The sequence below is a fragment of the Carcharhinus amblyrhynchos genome, chromosome 19 (genome assembly GCF_965287045.1).
Source record: "Carcharhinus amblyrhynchos chromosome 19, sCarAmb.v2.hapA, whole genome shotgun sequence".
Lineage (NCBI taxonomy): Eukaryota > Metazoa > Chordata > Chondrichthyes > Carcharhiniformes > Carcharhinidae > Carcharhinus > Carcharhinus amblyrhynchos.
This window is the reverse complement of record NC_137342.1, coordinates 29,763,528-29,784,072: the sequence shown is the minus strand read 5'-3', so window position 1 is coordinate 29,784,072 and position 20,545 is coordinate 29,763,528. Positions and strand designations below refer to the sequence as shown.

At 40.6% G+C, this 20,545-nt stretch overlaps 1 protein-coding gene across 4 annotated transcripts in view; it reads left to right on the top strand.

Moving 5' to 3' along the window:
- ccdc146 (coiled-coil domain containing 146) overlaps positions 1-20,545 on the top strand; it is a 143,711-nt gene that overhangs the window by 96,671 nt on the left and 26,495 nt on the right. For all 4 annotated transcript variants that reach the window (XM_080207452.1, XM_080207453.1, XM_080207454.1 and 1 more), the window contains 3 exons: positions 10,820-10,984; positions 12,444-12,668; positions 15,955-16,183. In XM_080207452.1, the coding sequence (XP_080063578.1) occupies positions 10,820-10,984; positions 12,444-12,668; positions 15,955-16,183 (619 nt within the window). The remainder of the gene's footprint in view (positions 1-10,819; positions 10,985-12,443; positions 12,669-15,954; positions 16,184-20,545) is intronic.

Here is a 20,545-nt window from a genome sequence, read left to right as displayed (position 1 = left end):
GATTCACTTCCATCAAATCTTGTTTCAAAAAACAGCCAACCTTTTAGTCTAGTAAGAAGTCTCAGAACACTAAGTTAAAGTCTAACAGGTTTGTTTGGGATCACGAGCTTTCAGAGTGCTGCCTTTTAGTCAGTTCACAGGAGATGGACTAGTGTTATGTCCAGGTGAGAATGGTTCCCTTCTCTTTCTGAGGCTGGTAGTTCCTGTCTGAGGTCAACAGATCTTTAAGTGGTCCATCAAATTGTCCGTCCCATCCGTGACGATTACTGAACCCAGTAGGACTGGAAAATATACGTATATGCATTAAGTTGATCTTTCTCTACACCCTAGCTATGACTGTAACTCTATATTCTGCACTTTCTCATTTCCTTCTCTATGAATGGCATGTTTGGTCTGTATAACATGCATGAAACAATACTTTTCACTGTATGTTAATACATGTGACAAAAATAAATCAAATCAAATATACTCCTGAGTGTGCACCTCTTAGTTGGCAAGAGTTTTAGAAGAATTTGCTTGTCAATTTAGTAAGTATCTAACTGTTGAAATGCTGTTACCGTAAAAGACACAGAGACGTGTATTCTTCTAAGTTTTAAAAAAGGAAATTGAATTTATTGTATTTAACACCGGATAAAAATAATTTAAAACCACTCTGACTCTCATACACATGCACATACAAATAAGTTACAAAACTGAAGGGAGACATTCAATCTTATATGGTTCCCATGAATTGATGATTTGGACAGGTCTAGGCTGGGTTCAATGATCTTTCCTGATTTTGCATTGAGATAATTTAAAAATGAAAACCAGTCATGGTGATTATACCAGTGGCGCACAGGCAAGTATAACCCCCAGGTGGTGAAGAATGTGCTGGCATTGCCTCTGGCACTCCCTCAATGCCATCTTGGAGAGCTCCCTGGGGGAGTGGGCGGAGGTTCCCCATATGTGTGATGGGGTGGAATGGGCTGTTGCCTTTGAGCAGTGGGAGAAAAGTGGACCGATTCATGCATGGTTTGGGGGCGTGGGGGGGAGAATGTCCCAATACTTGCGTGAGGAGAGGTGAAATGTCCCAATGCTGATTGTGGGGGGGAGGAGGGTCCTCCTGTCTGATGGTGGGTGGGGGAAGTTAGTTTTAAACACAGATCAGGGCGCCCTTTAAAGATGGCACCCCGATCCCTGTGGAGTCTACCTTGTCATCTCTAGCAAACCCTGGCCTGCCAGAGTGATGGTGCAAACCATGCCCCCAAAGTGCCAGAAGAATCCGAATGAAAACTTGGTGTGCATCTGGGGAAATACACTCTGGTCTTTTTGCAAGCCAAACCTTGGAATTTTTTTATTCTTTCATGGGATGTGGGCATTACTAGAAAGGCCAGCATTTGTTATGCATCCCTAATTACCTTTGAACTAAATGCTTTCTATGCAATGGAGTCTCTTTACATAAAGCAGCCCAAAGGACCTTCCTTAATCAGTTACCTAACTTGGCCATTACAAGCTCATCCAGGTCCATTGTGATTGGGTTAAGATCGTCAGTGAGGGTCTCCATTCCCAGGCTAGATCGATTGTCCAAAGCAGTTGAATTTACCAGTATGGTTCTCATCTACCTGAATAATTAGATTATGTCTGAATGCCCTTGTGTAGTTCAGGAGATAGCAATTCACACTCATTTAAGCTTATCATTCTTGGTGGGCTCCTCTCAGTCTGCCTGTCTCCATTCCAATAGCTTTGTAAATTGCCAGTTGCAGTTATGTAAACATTCAAACAATTTGAGACTCACCGGAGTTTTTTTAAATCTCATTCTGTGGCTTCAATCCACCCACTAAAGTAATATTCAATTTAGAAATGATTTTAAAACACCAGGGTGGGATTTTCCATTTGTGCACGTCCTGAGGCTAGAAATTCCTGCCTGAGTTCAACAGACCTTTAAATGGTCCATCAAATTGTCCATCCTGCCTGTAACGATTACCGCAGCAGGCAGAACTGGAAAATGTACTCCAAGTGTCAGTTATATTTCTTGTAGCCTGTTCATATTTTAGCAAAGTTTGCCCCTTGCTATGATATGTTTATCTGTGACTTCTAACAGTTCTCAAGTATGCACAAACTAATTTCTACAATAACTTGCTCACAATATTTTACATGTTTTTATATTAGATCTATTTTTAAAAGTGTTACAATTTTTTCTACAGCTGCAGTTATCACAAGGGCAGCGCTGCACTATTTTAAACGCACTCAAAAGTAGAAATATATCTTTTCATAGGTATTGTTAAGGTCTGGATCAGAAACTCCAAAGTATGTTATGAAGTCTGACTAGAACCTAACAGTTTTTCTATTTTGGCATTTGTGTGAGGATAAGGTGTTTTACTACAGATGTAATTTGATTGACACAGTAGGTACCTTTCATTAAGACAAACTTTATTTAACAACACAGTTTAACTATAACAAATAAATTAGCTTAACTTTTATCAGTTGAAATACTTGAACATGACTAGGTATAATTCTTAACTGCTAACATATCTCTATTAGTTCAAATTCAAGCAATATTCCTCTTATAGACTTAAACTTCTCTTCAAAATTAGCTATTAACACACAAACTTAGATGCTGGTGCTTGGGCTGCCAGTCCTCGAGCCTTCAGAACATCTCTGGAGAGAGTCAGATAGAGATCAATTTCCCCCAGCAGGTCCCAAACAGCACCTGAGAGAGATAAAAGAGAGACAGAGACTTCTTGATTCTTTCAGAACCCAACAATAACTGCCTGTTTTTCCCCTGTAAGCTTAGCTCCTCCTCTTAAGCATATGACTCTGTCAATCAACCTAATCAAACCCTACTCTGAAACCCCAGGGAAAAAAAAATAAACAAAAATGCATTAACTCAGATTAAAACAAACATTTCCCCAGCTAAAATCTATCATTAGCCTGTATTCTCAGCATGTGAGCTACCTGGTGCAGACAAATCGGCACTGTGTAAAACAGAAGTGAATTTTAAACATACCCCTTATAAGAAACATGATATAAATACATTTCTTAAAGGCACAGCATCATCACAGCATAAATAATACATAGAGAAGATAGATTAGAGAAAATAGTGGTTTAGAAATATTCAGCTGGTCTGGCAGTGAGGGAGAGAGAAATAGGGTGATTGTTTCAAGTCAGTGATTTTTGGCTCTATTTTACTTTCTGAAGATGTGCCAAATCTGAGTTGTTCCAACATTTTATGTTTATATTTCAGATTTCCAACATCTGTAGCACTTTTCTCTTGTAATATATAATTGGCCCTGAACACTGAAAAATAAACCAATGTCAGAACCCACAATCACATTTGTAAAATAGGAAATTCAGTTCTAGAGTGTTTAATAACATATTAAAGAACAAATTTCTGAGAACAAATTTATAAAAACTCCTCTGTGTCAGTAGTTAAATTTCCATCTGCACTATTAGAAATAATGGCTCAGATCTTCCTGTTGGTGGTAAAGCCATGGCTTATGCTTCTGACTTGACTTTAAATCACATTCTCACCTGTGGCTGCAGCATGGATTGATATCAAAGGGAATAGTGAGTTCTTTGTGTGAAATGCAACCATGACTTCTTTGTTGTCATTAATTGAAAGCCTGCCCCTTAGGGTATGCCCTTAGTTCCGTGTTTCCAAGTGTTTCAAGATTTTTAAATTAAGTTTTCATTCTCGTTCCCCTTCCCCCAATCTCCGGTACTGCCTAAACTGCACCCACCTGCAACCCCTCCCCGTCCCAGCACCCACCTCTCAAGATTGACGGGACTAGAGTAACAAGGATGCACTGGAAGGAGAAAAGGAAGTTACTGGGACAAAGAAGGTAAACGTGAACCAGGACTGCGGAAGGGTGAGGGGCAGCTGAGGTGGAGGTGACAAAGACAGGAGGGGAAGTAGCATGAGGGGTGTGGTAACAGGGCAGGATGCAGGAGGCAGGGTGAACTGATGTCTGTGTGGGAAGACAAGGATGAACTGGAGGTGTGGGGATGGGGGGGGGGGGGGGGGGGGGGGGCGCGGCGTGGAGTTGTTGGTTGAAGTCTAAGCCTGCGGTGGAGAAGGGCAGAGATGACAGATGGATTAGCAGCACCAGGAGTGGCAAAAGTGTGAACATACTTAAAGAATCATAGAGGTTTGCAACTTGTCCATGCACAGGTGTCGGTCCACCTTGTTGTCAAATGAGGGGCATGCACACGGTGGGTTGTGCATGGGCTGCTGTTGGAGGTTTCGAGAGTGGCCTAGTACTTCGTGTCGTTGTGTGTGCTTAATCCTGGACCTGATGTGGATATGCCGGCGTTGGACTGGGGTAAACACAGTAAAAAGTCCGACAACACCAGGTTTTAGTCCAACTGACTTATTTGATAGTAAACTCACTAGCTTTCGAGGGGATTCCCTCTTCTTCAGGTGAATGGAGAGGCAGCAGACGGGCACCACAACAGCTCAGTGACTATCACTGCTAGCTGTGCAGATACATGGATTTGGGCCTGTGTCTGTGGGAGTTTACGCATTCTCCCTGTGGTTGCGTGGGTTTCCTCCGGGTGCTCTGGTTTCCTCCCACATCCCAAAGATGTGCTGTTAGGCAGAGTGGTGTACCTACACTATTCTCCCCTGAATCTGGCTACATTAGGGGTACCATTCACATACACACGGGGCAGGGTAGGTGTAGGAAAATGCTTTGTTGAAATGGCGGCGTGGGCTCGTTGGGCCGAAGGGCCTGTTTCCCATGCTGGGTTGTTCTTTGTTCTTTGTTCGTTCTTTGTTCAGTCCAGTTTGTATCATTAAGGGAGCCCCCATTGCCCAAGTTTGGCCCATATCCCTCTATATCCATTGTACCCATGTTACTGACTAAATACTTTTTAAAATACAAAATTGTACTCGCCTCTACACTACCTCTGGTAGCTTGTTCCAGACACTCACTACTCTCTGTGTGAAAAAAAATGCCCTCTGGACCAATTTGATTTGATTTATTATTGTCACATGTTTAGGGTTCAGGGATAAGCACATTCCTCTTAGAGTTAAGGGCAAGGCTGGTAGAAGTAGGGAACCCTGGATGACTTGGGATAATGAGGCCCCAGTCATGAAGAAGAAGGAGGTACATGACATGCATAGACAGCTGGGACCTTGAAGAGTATAAGGGGTGTAGGAGTAGAGTTAAGAGAGAAATCAGGAGGGCAAAAAGGGGACATGAGATTGTTTTGGCAGATAAGGCAAAGGAGAATCCAGAGAGCTTCGACAAATATATAAAGGCCAAAAGAGTAGCTAGAGAGAGAGTACGGCCTCTTAAGGATCAACTAGGTCATCTGTGTGCGAATCGACAAGAGATGGGTGAGATCTTAAATGAATATTTCTCATCAGTATTTACTGTTGAGAAAAGCATGGATGTTAGGGAACTTGGGGAAATAAATAGTGATGTCTTCAGGAGTGTACATATTACAGAGAAGGTGGTGTTGGAAGTGTTAAAGCACATTAAGATGGATAAATCCCCAGGACCTGATGAAGCATATCCCAGGATATTGTGGGAGGTTAGGGAGGAAATTGCGCATTCCCTACCAGAGATATTTGAATCATTGAGAGTCACAGGTGAGGTGCCTGAAGATTGGATGGTGGCAAATATTGTGCCTTTGTTTAAAAAGGGCTGCAGGGAAAAGCCTGGGAACTACAGGCCAGTGAGCCTCACATCTGTGGTAAGTTGTGGGAAGGTATTTTGAGAGACAGAATCTACAGGCATTTAGAGAAGCAAGGACTGATTAGGGATAGTCAGCATGGCTTTGTGATTGGAAAATCATGTCTCTTAAATTTGATTGAGTTTCTTGAAGGGGTAACAAAGAAGGTAGATAAGACCAGTGCAGTTGATGTTGTCTACATGGACTTTGACAAGGTACCGCATGGTAGGTTGTTGCATAACGTTAAATCTCTTGGGATCCAGGGTGAGGTAGCTAAATGGATACAAAATTGGCTTGATGACAGAAGCCAGAGAGTTGTTTTTCAAACAGGAGGCCTGTGACCAGCGGTGTGCCTCAGGGATCAGTGCTGGTCCACTGTTATTTGTCATTTATATTAATGATTTGGGTGAGAATATAGGAGGCATGGTTAGTAAGTTTGCAGATGACACCAAGATTGGTGGCATGGTGGACAGTGAAGAAGGTTGTCTAGGATTGCAATGGGATCTTGATCAATTGGACCAGTGGGCTGTCAAATGGCAGATGGAGTTTAATTTAGATAAATGCGAGGTGGTGCATTTTGGTCGATTGAACCAGGGCAGGACTTACTCAGTTAAAGGTAGGACACTGGGGAGAGTTACAGAACAAAGAGATCGAGGGGTGCATGTTCACAACTCCTTGAAAATGGAGTCACAGGTGGACAGAGTGGTGAAGAAGGCATACTTGGTTTCATTGGTCAGAACATCGAATACAGGAGTTGGGACATCTTATTGAAGTTGTACAAGACATTGGTAAGGCCAGACTTGGAATACTGTGTACAGTTCTGGTCACCCTATTATAGAAAGGATACTATTAAACTAGAAAGAGTGCAGAAAAGATTTACTAGGATGCTACTGGGACTTGATGGTTTGAGTTATAAGGAGAGGCTGGATAGACTGCAATTTTCTTTTTCTGGAGTGTAGAAGTCTGAGAGGTGACCTTGTAGAGGTTTATAAAATAATGAGGGGCATAGATCAGCTAAATAGTCAATATCTTTTGCCAAAGGTAGGGGAGTCTAAAACTAGAGGGCATAGGTTTAAGGCGAGGGGGAGAGATACAAAAGTGTCCAGACAATGTTTTCTCACAGAGGGTAGTAAGTGTCTGGAACAAGCTGCCAGAGGTAGTAGTAGAGGTGAGGTACAATGTTGTCTTTTAAAAAGCATTTAGACCGTTACATGAGTAAGATGAGTATAGAGGGATATGGGCCAAATGCGGGCAATTGGGACTAGCTTCAGGGTTTTAAATAAAAAGGGGTGCCATGGACAAGTTGGGCCCAAGGGCCCGTTTCTATGCTGTAAACCACTATGACTTTATGACTCTATGTAATAACATACAGTGAAAAGTATTGTTTCTTGTGTGCTATGCAGACAAAGTATACATTGACTCTGTTACACTTCCTGCTGCCTTGGCAAAGCAATTGGCATAATTAAGGACCCCACGCATCCCGGATGTTCTCTTTTCCACCTTCTTCCATTGGGAAAAAGATACAAAAGTCTGAGGTCATGTACCAGCCGGCTCAAGAACAGCTTCTTCCCTGCTGCTGTCAGACTTTTGAAGATCTTGCATTAAGTTGATCTTTCTCTATACCCTAGCTATGACTGTAACACTACATTCTGCACTTTCTCGTTTCCTTCTCTATGAATGGTATGCTTTGTATAGCCTTTTGTATCTCTTCCCTCTCTCCTTAAACCTAGGCCCTCTAGTTTTACTCTCCCCTACCATTGGGAAAAGTTGCTTTTCTTATCTTACCTATGCCCCTCTCTAGAAGATCACCCCTAAGTTCCTACGCTCCAGGGGAAAGAAGTCCCAGTCTATCCAGCATCTCCTTATAACTTAAACCCTGTCAAGTCCTGGTAGCATCCGAGTAAATCTTTTCTGCACTCTTTCTATAATAGGGTGACCAGAACTGTACCCATTATTCTAATTGTGGCCTTACCAATGTTTTGTACAACTTCAACAAGACGTCCCTGTATTCAATGTTCTGACCAATGAAACCAAGCATGCTGAATGCCTTCTTCACTACTCTGTGCACCTGTAACTCCACTTTCAAAGAGCTGTGTACCTATACCCCTAGATCTCTTTGTTCCATAACTCTCCCCAGTACCCTACCATTAACTGAGATTGAACCAGGGCAGGACTTACTATTAGGATGCATCACCTCACATTTATCTAAATTAAATTCCATCTGTCAATAATCAGCCCACTGGCCCAATTGATTAAGATCCCGTTGCAATCCTAGCTTGCGTTCTTCATTGTCCACAATGCCACCAATCTTGGTGTTGTGTGCAAAGTTACTAACCAAGTCTCTTAAATTCCCATCCAAACCATTAATATAAATGCAAATAACAGTGGACACTGCACTGATCTCTGAGGCACACTGCTGGTCACAGGCCTCCAGTTTGATAAACAACTCTCTACACCAGCCTCTGTCTTCTGGCGTCAAGCCAATTTTGCATCCAATTGACTATCTCACCCTGGATACCACGAGATTTAATTTTATGCAACAGCATACCATACAGTACCTTGTCAAAGACCTTGCTAAAGTCCATGTGAACAACATTGACTGCACTGCCTTCATCTACCTTCTTGGTTACCCCTTCAAAAAACTCGTGGGACGTGATCTGCCACTCACTCACAAAGCAATGCTGACTGTCCCTAATCAGTCTTTGCCTCTCTGCAGATTGCCTGTAGATCTGCCTGTCTCTCAGAATGCCTTCTAACAACTTAGCCACCACAGACATTAGGCTCACCAACCTGTATTTCCCAGGTTTTTCCACAAAGCCCTTCTTAAACAAAGGCACAACATTTGCCGCCCTCCAATCTTCAGGCACCTCCACTGTGGCTGTTGGTGATTCAAATATCTCTGCTAGGGGACCCAAAATTTCCTCACTAGCTTGCCCCAGTGTCCTGGGATACACTTCATCAGATCTGGGGATTTATATTCCTTGATGCACTTTAAAACTTCCAGCACCACCTCCTCTGTAATATGTACACTCCTCAAAATATCACTATTTATTTCCCCAAGTTCCCTAACATCCATGCCTTTCTCAATAGTAAATACTGATGAGAAATATTCATTTAGGATCTCACTCATCTCTTGTGGATCCGCACATAGATCACCTTGTTGGTCCTTAAGAGTCCTATTCTTTCCCTAGTTACTCTTTTGGCCTTTATATATTTGTAGAAGCTGTTTGGATTCTCCTTTGCCTTATCTGCCAAAACAATCTCATGTCTCCTTTTTGCCCTCCTGATTTCCTTCTTAAATCTAATTGGACATGCTGTATACTCTTCAAGGGATCCATTTGATCCCAGCTGCCTATGCATGTCATGTGCCTCTTACTTTTCTTTGACCAGGGCCTCAATATCTTGAGTTATCCAGGGTTCCCAACTTCTGCCAGCCTTGCCCTTCACTCTAAGAGGAATGTGTTTACCCTGAACACACTTTTAAAAGCATGCCACTTTCCTAGAAGACCCTTTGCCTTCCCACAGACTCCCCCAATTAACTTTTGACAGTACCTACCTGATGCCATTAAAATTGGCCTTGCCCCAATTTGGAATTTTAACTTTTGGGACAGACCTATTGTTCTCCATAGCTATCTTAAAACTAATAGAATTATAGACACTGGTCTAAAAGTGATCCCTCACTAACACTTCTGTCATCTGCCCTTTTTTTCCCAAGAGGAGGTCACATTTTGCCCACTCTCTAGTCGGGCCATTCACATACTGACTGAGAAATTCTTCCTGAATATACTCAACAAATATCTTTCCATCCAAGCCCCTAATACTATTACTCGGTCAATGTTGGGAAAGTTAAAGTCCCCTATTATTACTACTCTTTTTCTTGGAGTTATCTGTATGCTCCTAACGTATTTGTTCCTCAATTTCCCATTGACTATTTGGGGGTCTGTATTACAATCCTATCAATCCTTCCCTTTCTTATTTCTCAGTCTTACCCGCATAAACTCAATGGGCGAACCCTCAGAAATATCCCCTCTCCGCACTGCTGTGATGTTTTCCTTAAACAAAACGTAACTCCCCCTCTCTTACCTCCTGTTCCATCTTTCCTATAGCATCTGTGCCCTGGAACATTGAGTTGCTGTCCTTTCCCTTCCTTAGCCATGCTTCAGTACTATCTATAATATTCCAGTCGCATGTGCTCATCCATGTCCTGAGTTCATCTGCCTTACCAATCAGGCCTCTTACATTGAAATAAATGCAATTTTGCTCTCTGCCCTGCTCTTGCCTGACCTGTCTAGTACTAAGATTACTAACACTGTCTTTACTATTTAACATGCTCTCTTTAATTTCCATCCTCAACTTTCTCTGTCTCCCTACTGCTTTGGGTCCCACTCCCCTGCCAAACTTTTTTAAATCCTCCCGAGTGGCTGATTTAAGGGACTGCTGTTAGAAAGCCCTGTGTGCCTGCAAGGGACCTTAGGAGCTCTAAATAAATCCAAGTAACTCAGCAGATATGGGGCTCACTGCCCAAGTTTACGTGCTAGCAGTTTGCCAGAGAAATTACCACTGGAGCTCCCATGAGCTAATTGTGGTTAAATAGATGTTCAGGGTTCAAGTATAAGTTGGCTTCCCCAGAACTGTGGTCCTCAATAGCAGTAAATGTCTCAGCTTTCACCACTTTCAGGATCAGAAGATCTGGGCCATTATTTATTACGGCACTAATGTGGAGTTTCTGGCGTTGGACAGGGTAGGCACAGTAAGTAGTCTCACAACACCAGGTTAAAGTCCAACTATAAATTAAATGGACTTTAACCTGGTGTTGTGAGACTATTTACTAGTGTAGCCCATGATCGAAAAAATAACATTTCAATACAGTGGTAATGATTTAATTGCACACCCACATTTATTGGATGAATATACTCTTACTACTTCCCACTATACTATTTTACAGTATGTGGAGACAGTCAGTGCCACATTCAGTCAAATATTCCTAAAGTCTTATTAGAGGTTGCAAATAACATTATGTATGCTTTCATAGAATTACAGAATGGTTAATGCACAAAAGGAAGACATGCTGTATTTCTGCCAGCGGTCAGTGAGAAAATTATCATTGATCATATAACATTTTAATCAAAGGAAAATGTTAATGTTTTGCTTTGTGTTATAGCCTAAAGGGTTTTGTTAAAGTGTATCAGGTCATCAAAAATGAGAGAAACAAGTACGTTAATCTCATACAAAGTGCAGCACAGGTATCTGCAGAAATGCGAGAAAAAATCAAGATTCTACAAAATGAAATGGAAATTCTCAGGACGACTACACTGCTCAAAGACAGGTAAACTCAAAATAGACAATCTAACCAACAGAATCAGAACAGATGTTCTGAAAAACCAACTTACCCTGGAACCCCAAACCTCCAGTTCACCAGAAATGGCTCTGGAAAGTCCAGTTGCTGATCCCACTTGGACATGTCAGCACATATACTTGGACTGTTTTTCCCAGATCTACATTGATTTATTTAGGGCTGTTCCTAGCAACATAAATCTAGCTATATCTTTAAATCGGGAGAAATGCCTGCGCATGTCTGTCATGCCCACTGCTAAAACAAACTGTATTGCGTGTACAAAGTGCACAATTGTGCTTTGAAGTGGAAAAAAATTATTTATTTAACAAAGATTAGTATGTGTTAACATGAATAATTCGTGATCTCTACTTCATTCATTCATGGGACATGGGCATCGCTGCCTGTGCCAGCATTTATTTCCCATCCCTAGTTGCCTGAGGGCAGTTGAGAGTCAACAACATTGCTGTGGCCCTGCAGTCATATGTAGGCCAGATCCGGTCAGGACAGCAGATTTCTTTCCCTAAAGTACATTAATGAATAGATGGGTTTTTTTGACAATCGACTATGGCTTCATGGTCATCAGTAGATTGGATTCAAACCCAGGTCCCCAAAACATTACCATGGACTGACAGTTTCTATATTACTTGTAAATTTATAATTTTGATAATATTTGAATATCAGTACAAAAAGTCAAAACAAGGTAGTATTTTTGACATTTATTACCACTTCCAAAATGATTTTAAATCTTATTCAGTGTCCTTCACTGATGTAACTCTTTCTTATATGAAGTGTATGAAATAAGCTGTACTTCAAGTTTACTTAAACAAACCACAGAAAAGACCTACATGTTATTTAATGATTATCCTGAAGGAGGAAAAAGCACTAGCACTTTTCACATCCTAGAAACGCCGCAAAGGTGTCCACATTCTGTTTATTGCTTTGAAATGTAGCAGCTATTTTGCACACAACACAAACATCAAAACAACTATTGACCAATCAGTCTGTTTCTGGTGATAATAGAAAGAGGAATTTTGGATAGGACACTAGGATAATTTTACATTGTGTCATGGGACCTCTAACCTTTAGAAAAAGCAGACATTGTTGAAGACAATGGGCTAGAAGTTTGATGGCATCCATTTTTCATATGCCTAAGAATCCAATATGTGAAAATAAATGCATTTATTTTACCTTCAGTAATGTAGCATACCTTAGTTCTTAGTTTTACCTGACACATATCATGACAATATTAATCTGTGTCCCAATGCCAATGGAAAAATTATATTACCTTGTATGCATCAAAATGTAACTTAGGAACTGAACTGAACTTTTCCCACTGATTTTAAAATTGGTCTCATATTATTTAACGCTTTAATTGTTCATGTGTACCTTAAATGCTTCTCAAAATAAATTAAGATATTCACCCAGTAACTTAATCCATTATCCCCAACAGCCAACTGCAAAAATTCAAATTACGGCATTCTAACAGCCATGTCATCAGAGATAGCCTGCGGAGGGCCATTTGCAAAATTGACCAAGTGCTTCGTGATTTGGGAGAAAAGAGAGAAGGCCAAAAGATAAAAATTGTCAAACTTAGTTCTCTGATTAACCAGGCTGAAGAAGAAATGATACAGTTACGCAAAAAATATGAGAATGTCGTTCAGGTCCGCAATGAAAGGTAATCTGTCAAAATGGTTGTTAATTATGTATAAGTATTTACTTTTTACTTGTTTAAACAGAGATTGATCAGAAAAACAGGAAGTTGACTGAAGAATGTAATGTGAAAGATATTTACACTTTCTTGGCCATAACTGCTCAACGATCAAGTGATAGATTTGAAAAATTGATTTGCATGAGGATTGCTCTGCATAAAATTGAGACATCTCGATAAAAGGAAAAATTGTCAACAAAACAGGAACAAAGGGGATTTTGAATAAGGAAATAATGCAGAAACGTATAACTGTCGTATGCATATCACTCTTCCTTCCTCTTTCTCACTATTACTTAGAACTAGCATGTATTTTAATAGCATGTATTAACATATATTCTTTGGCTTACTATTCTAAGCAGAAAAGCAGCTGTGAGTATAAAGTGGTTTGTACTCACATCTCCTTTTTTGCTAAAATACTGAGCACAGAAAAATACGTCTATATATTACAAGCTATATGCTTCCATCATATGACCTTTTCAAATCTCTGAGGTAGAGGAGTTACAGATGTCCCAACATATTAATCACAATGATATGTCTTCACATTGCTATTCTCTGTTACTAATAATAACTTCTAATAAAGTAAATGATATTAAACTGGAAGCAGTATTAGGGTATAATATTACCTGAAATAGGTAATTACCCAAAGTTATTAACAGACAACAGAGCATAAAACATCATAGGGATGTTAACAAATTCTCTATTTTGCTAAATTCTCTGGCTGAATCTTTTTCTAAATCAATGGATGGACAATTTGTGATTTGTAATGTAATATTCAGGATTTAAAAATTTTTTTAAAATCTGTATTTTTAAAGATAATTTTTATAGATAGAAAAAATGTATCATGATTGGTATGATTATCCTAAAGGAAAATATTTTTAAACTGTGTTATATACCTTATTAGAACTACTGGTATTACTAAATCCGATGACAACACTGTGCAAGTTATTCAATAAGACACTGAAATATTCAGTACTGTCCTTCAATGTCAGCTAGTCTGGTATGTAAGCTGTATTTAGCTCATTGTACTTGGGTGCAAGTAGGATAATTGATTGCAGAAGCTGGCATGCCCGATTCACTGTTCCCTGGATTTTACATATTTTTGAAAGTCATGACACTTAGATGAGTGGCAGAGCAAAGTGTGTAGAGGATGCTGAAAGTCTGCAAAGGGATATAGACAGTCCAAGTGAGTGGGCCAGGGTCTGGCGAATGGAGTACACTGTTGGTAAATGTGAGGTCATCCATTTTGGTAGGAATAATGGCAAAATGGACTATTATTCACGTGGTAAAAAATTGCAGCATGCTGCTGCGCAGAGGGACCCGGATGCCCTTGTGCAAGAATCACAAGGAGTTGGTTTGCAGGTGCAGCAGGTAATTAAGAAGGCAAATGGAATTTTGTTCTTCATTGCTAGGGGGATGGAGTTTGAAAACAGCAAGGTTATGTTACAGCTGTATAAGGTGCTGCTGAGCTACACCAGGACTACTGTGTACAGTTTTGATATCTTTATCTAAGAAAGGATATACTGGCACTGGAGATGGTACAGAGGAGATTTTCTAGGTTGATTCCAGAGTTGGGAGGGTTGGCTTATGAGGAGAGACTGAGTAGACTGGGGCTATACTCATTAGAATTCAGAAGAATGAGGGGAGATCTTATAGAAACATTTAAGATTATGAAGGGAAAGATAAGATAGAAAAAGGGAAATTGTTTCCACTGGCAGGTGAAACCAGAAATAGGGGCACAGCCTCAAAATAAGGGGGAGCAGATTTAAGACTGTGTGAAGAAGTTCCTCCTCAACTCAAAGGGTTGTGAATCTGTGGAATTCCCTGGCCTGTGAAGCAGTTGAGACCACCTCATTGAATGTTTTTAAGGCAAGGATAGATACATTTTTGAACAGTAAAAGGAATTAAGGGTTATGGTGAGCGGGTGGGTAAGTGGAGCTGAGTCCACGAAAAGATCAGCCATGATATTATTGAATGGGGGAGCAGGCCCGAGGGGCCAGATGGCCTACTCCTGCTCCTTGTTCTTGTGTTCTTATGCTATAAGTCTCATTATTCCTCAAACACAATGGAGATTCATGATAGCAGCATAACTGCTGAATCCTATGATTTGGCTGAGCTTTTCTCTGTATCATTGCTCACACATAAGATAGGTCCAATATTGTTCAAGTGGTCTGGTTTCTTATAAATGTATAGCATTTTCATTTGTGATTGGAAAAGTTTGCATTATATTCTATGCATATAATGAAACCTGTGCAAATGGACATCTGGAAAAAAACTGTAACTAACTGAGACATTCAAATATACAAGACACACTCTGAGATAAGCCTTCAATATACCAAGCCCTTTTAGACTAGTCACAAGGTGGTAGAGGATTTTGAGGAAGAGATGTAATGGGAAGATTTTTACCCAGAGTCCATTGTTTCAGAGAAACTGCTCTATCCTTCGGATCAAATCCTTGTGCAGCTCTATCTCAAGGATAGAACAATTTCTGTGTTGCTATAAAGAATTCCCCATATGACAAGAGCGTTCCTGGTGGATTTAAATATTTTAAGCACTGCATTATATCCAAATATATGAATATTTTTCATTATTAAAATGATGAAAAAAATTCCACACTGTAACAAACAAAATAAGAGCTTTTGGAACTATTATTTGAGTCTTAAGGCAGCTTGTAAAGTTCAATAGAGTGGGACTTTCTACGTAATGGGGGAAGAGTTTCCAGCAGTGGGTTTACAGGATTTTACATACCCGCCCCACACCCTCTGCTGCCAGGGAATGTACCATAGGCCATTGTCACCTTTGGAACCAGCAGATCCTGCCGGCAGGAAGGGCTAGAAAATTTTAGCACACAACCATATGCTAAACCACATATTGACCGGATTTCTCCAGGCATTCACACCTTGCGACTACTGCAGGCAAAGACAGAGAATATGGCACTCAGCCAAGTCTCCATTCACTGCAACGGGATCAGAGAATCTCGCTGGCGTGAATGGCTGGAGAATTCCAGCCATTATCTGTAAGCAATGCCACTAGTAATCTGCCAATATTAAGAAAGTAAATATTCTTCAAAAAAATGTTTGTGAGCAATTCTACAAAAGACTGTGTTCCGTGCATTTTATTTCTTTATTCAGAATGTGACAAACAGATATCTAGTTATTTTGAGTTAACTGAATGATCTGTAACTAAACAAATGCACGAAGGATAAGTGGAAATGAGAAAACAATCTGATGTAGTGTTTGTGTCTTATTGTTTATAGAGGAATACGTTTGATTGAAAGGGAAGAGGAAGTTTGTATTTTCTATGAGAAACTAAGCATCCAGGATTCATTGAATAGTAATGGAGATGTGGAATTACACAGTATGGAGAATGAAATACGATTCTTGAATATTCAACTGTCAGAGGAAAAGAGACAGATTGAAAAGGTTCGCAAAGATGTGCCAACCAAACAAGAAATGGAGTCAAACTTGATCATGTTACAGAAAAAGGTAAGAAAAGAACAAAATCTGCAGTTTGTTCCTTGTTACTAAAAAGGACAAACTCATTTGAAGACGTTATAAATAGATAGCATAGATGGTGAAATGTTTTAATTTTTCAAAAGGCCTTAGACAAATTTCAAAATTAATGGTTTACTTATAAACTACTGGAACTCAAGTTAGGTGCCAGGTTTAAAAAGTACAAAGCAGAGCTTGCAAGAAGATGACGTGAAAGATTGATGGGTGTGTTGAATAATCTCTGATGGGACAAGAGTTATCAAAGAAAAAGAGCTGGAAGTTCTCACATTGCATTCATCAGTCATAAGTCAATGCTACCTAAGCTCTTCAAGCATTGCAAGATATCTCAAAGCCTCTCCCCCACTAAGCCTTACCCTGTTTTACCATGTGCCAACCCACTAAGAGTTGTACAAGTAGCAGCAGAGGACTCCAACAAGGAACACAGAACTATCAGACTGGCCATTAAATGAGCAATTGGAATCTTTAAAAGGCTGATTTTGCTGTCTCAATGGGTCTGGAGGACCAGTACATCATTCTGAAGCCCATGTGTTTGGCTTAGTTGAACTTTGCTATACAATATGCAAATCTGTCATCCAAAAAGATGGCCATGGACATTCTTGCCTTGAAAGTAGAAGTACATGGAAGAAACATCAGGATCATCATCAGTAGAGGACCCCTCAATGACTGCTAGGGCTACCAATCCTCCATGATTCATTGAATAGAATCCCTACAGCGGAGGAGGCAGCCATTCAGCCCATCGAGTCTGCACTGACTCTCCAACTGTCTCCAGGAATTCATGACTATTTTTCTAGGCACTGATGTGAGCAATTCAGGAGGCACATCATAAGGGAATTCCCTAAATTTAATTTCCTTTGAACAATTTATTTATTAGAAATATATTGGAGATAAGAACAAAGCTGTTTTACTGGGTGGAGTGGTTGGATTCACAGGGATGTGTGCCAAAACCTCAATAGATACACTAGAGTTGGCAACCCTAATGAATGCTGCAATGAGAATTAGTTCACAATTGGTCAGTTTATTCTTCTCTTCTATTGAACAGTCCATATTGTCAATGCTGCCTTAACTTCTTCAAAAGACAATTTTTTCAAACTAATTTTCATGCTTGAATATCACATCAGATTTATTGACTCCTACATGACTACATCTTTAATGGGAAAAACTTGCTTTTATGTAGTAGTTATATAACGGATTTCATCATCTCGGGACAAGACAAAATGTTTCATTTCCAATTAAGTACTTTTAAAGTATCAGTTTAGGCTCAAATCTGATGGTTCGTATCTGGCAGCTGATGCAGGAGATTTACCTGGTAGTCTCACCTTATTATGGTAGTTGTCCTGTGGTCATGAAAGCCCTTAAGTAGTGAAATCTTTTCATTTTTTTGTATGGCTCTTATTTTTAAAGGATGACAATTCTGCAAATGCCTAGGGTCTCAAAATTTAAAGGAAGAGGGGTTGGTGCATTACCTCACCTACGCAACTCAAATGACTGAACGTTTTGTGATACTAGTCAGCTTTTATATGAGTGAAAATTACTATTCAGTGCAATACTCATATTTAGCATCATGGATCGTAGTGGCACTTTGAACTGTCTGATTATATTTGACATTTTCTTTTGCCCTTTCTGCCACAATATAAGAACATAAGAACATAAGAACATAAGAAATAGGAGCAGGAGCAGGCCATCTGGCCCTTCGAGCCTGCCCCGCCATTCAATAAGATCATGGCTGATCTGTCGTGGCTCAGTTCCACTTTCCCGCCCTCTCCCCATAACCCTTAATCCCCTCTCTTATCAAAAACCCATCAACCCGCTTCTTAAAAATATTTAGCGAGGCAGCCTCCACCACTTCAACGGGCAGAGAATTCCAGAGATTCACCACCCTCTGAGTGAAGAAGTTCCTCCTCAACTCCGTTCTGAACCGCCCCCCCTTTATCTTGAGGCTGTGCCCCCTAGTCCTACTGTCTTTTTTGAGCGGGAAGAGTCTTTCCACCTCTATCCTATCCATCCCATTCATCATCTTATACGTCTCAATGAGATCTCCCCTCATTCTTCTAAACTCTAACGAGTACAAGCCTAGTTTATTCAGCCTCTCCTCATAGCTCAACCCCCTCAACTCCGGTATCAGCCTAGTAAACCTCCTCTGCACTCCCTCCAAGGCCAAAATATCCTTGCGCAGGTGCGGCGCCCAAAACTGCACACAGTACTCCAGCTGCGGCCTCACCAATGCCCTATACAGCTGCAGCAAGACCTCCCTACTTTTATATTCAATCCCCCTCGCTATGAAGGCCAGCATCCCATTCGCCTTCCTGACCACCTGCTGCACCTGCAGGCTGGGTTTTTGCGACTCATGCACAAGGACCCCGAGGTCCCTCTGCACCGTCGCCTGCTGCAGTTTTTCGCCCCGTAAGTAATAGTCCTTCCTACCATTCTTCCTACCAAAGTGGACCACCTCACACTTGCCAACATTAAATTCCATTTGCCATTTCCTGGCCCATTCGCCCAGCCTATCTAGATCCTTCTGCAGACTCTCCACACCCTCCGCACAATTTGCCTTTCCCCCAATCTTGGTGTCATCAGCAAATTTCGACACCCTACACTCGGTTCCCTCCTCCAGAATGATTCTGTTCTGAAGACTTTGTGTAAGTACTACAATTCCTGTGTGTGTGAGTCGCAATTGTTTAAATGGTCAAGTTCAGCATAGCAAAAAAATGCATATTATTATGCTAGATTTGGTTTGGAAGTTGTAATGTATTAGCTTAATCTCAGAGTAAAAAATCTTGTAATGGTGAGAATCCAAATTACTTTGCTCTCCTTGAAGTAAAATAGCTTGCCAAATTACTCATTTGAAATGGAATAATTCTAGTTCATTTTGTAAAAAAAATTGGTTTTGAACCAATCTTATGCCAAAGTTCCAATGGTAGATTAGAAACCCCATGGACCAGACTGTGTAAAATCACTGTTGGAGAAACATGCTCATTTGCGAGTAATAATTCTATATGTAAAGTTAATATTCAGGACTGACCTTAATCTCAAACAGGAAATGCACAAATAGGTGTTTGAAATAGCAATATAGTCCTGTGAAAGTCGGGTAGGGATATTGTGAGTGCATGTTATACAATTCTGCATGACTCTAAACAGACTCGAAACATTGGCTCTATTCTCTCTCCATAGATGTTGGCAGACTTACTGAGATTTTCCAGCATTTTGTTTTTGTTTAGGTGCCAACATCCGCAGTATTGTGCTTTTATCTTGTCGTACAGTACTCATTTTACATTAAATCATAGAAGTCCTGCTTCATACCTACCAGTCAGCACAGCCTAGTGAAATTGGTCTCTCTGACCTATTATTTATAGGGGCACAAAACTGCAGATACTTGGTTCACAGGATATCTGTTCTATTATGCAACCAACAACCAGCACAAGCAGCAGTTGCACCTACTAGAAGGGAACAGGTGAAAGAAGTTTCTCATAGGGCCATAATCAACACACATGGTACAGAAACTTAGTTCCTGCACCTATACAAAGAGCTGTGTTTCAGGAGGCTGAGCTTCTCCAGGCATGTAGTTTCAAACCTTTGCATCCTCTGGAACATAAGAAGTAGGAGCAGTAGGCTATATGGTCCCTTGATCTGCTCTGCAATTCAATAAAATCATGCTGATCCAGTTGTGACCTTAACTCCACTTTTCTGCTTGCCCTCCATAACCCTTTATGCCTTGCATGTCAAATGTGTGCCTAACAGCCTTGAAAGTATTCAATGACCCAGCCTTCATTTCTCTCTAAGAACCTGGCCATACTTTTTGTGCTTGGCTGTTTTTAGTCTGTTACCTAGAGTTCAGCCTCATCTCCTAGTCTATAATACATAGATGTATTAAGCTGGTCACAAATGCACTGCTAGGCAGGTCTAACTAAAACATGATCTTCCTCACTGATCTCAACAATCAACAGGAGACACATTAGGAATTTAAAGCAACGGCTGACTTAAGGTCCACATCAGCACTCGGGTGCAGCACTCGCACTGCCATCAGAACACGAAAACAACTTGGATTTATATTGGAATTTTAACATAGTAAAATATCTCTAGGTGCTTCACATGAAAGTTAAACAAACTTTGACACTGGGCCACGACAGGCAGTATATAGGGCAGATGACCAAAAGCTTGGTCAAAAAAGTAGGTTTTAAGAAGTCTTAAGAGAGGAAAGAGATATCATTTTTAAGACAGGGGAATGCATAGGTTAAACTGCTGACATCTCTTGCTGCCATGTTTTGAGGTGGCTGTCCCTCTTCTGTTGCTTCTTGTATTCACCTTGTCTTCCTCATCTAGTGAGAATTGCTGCTGCTG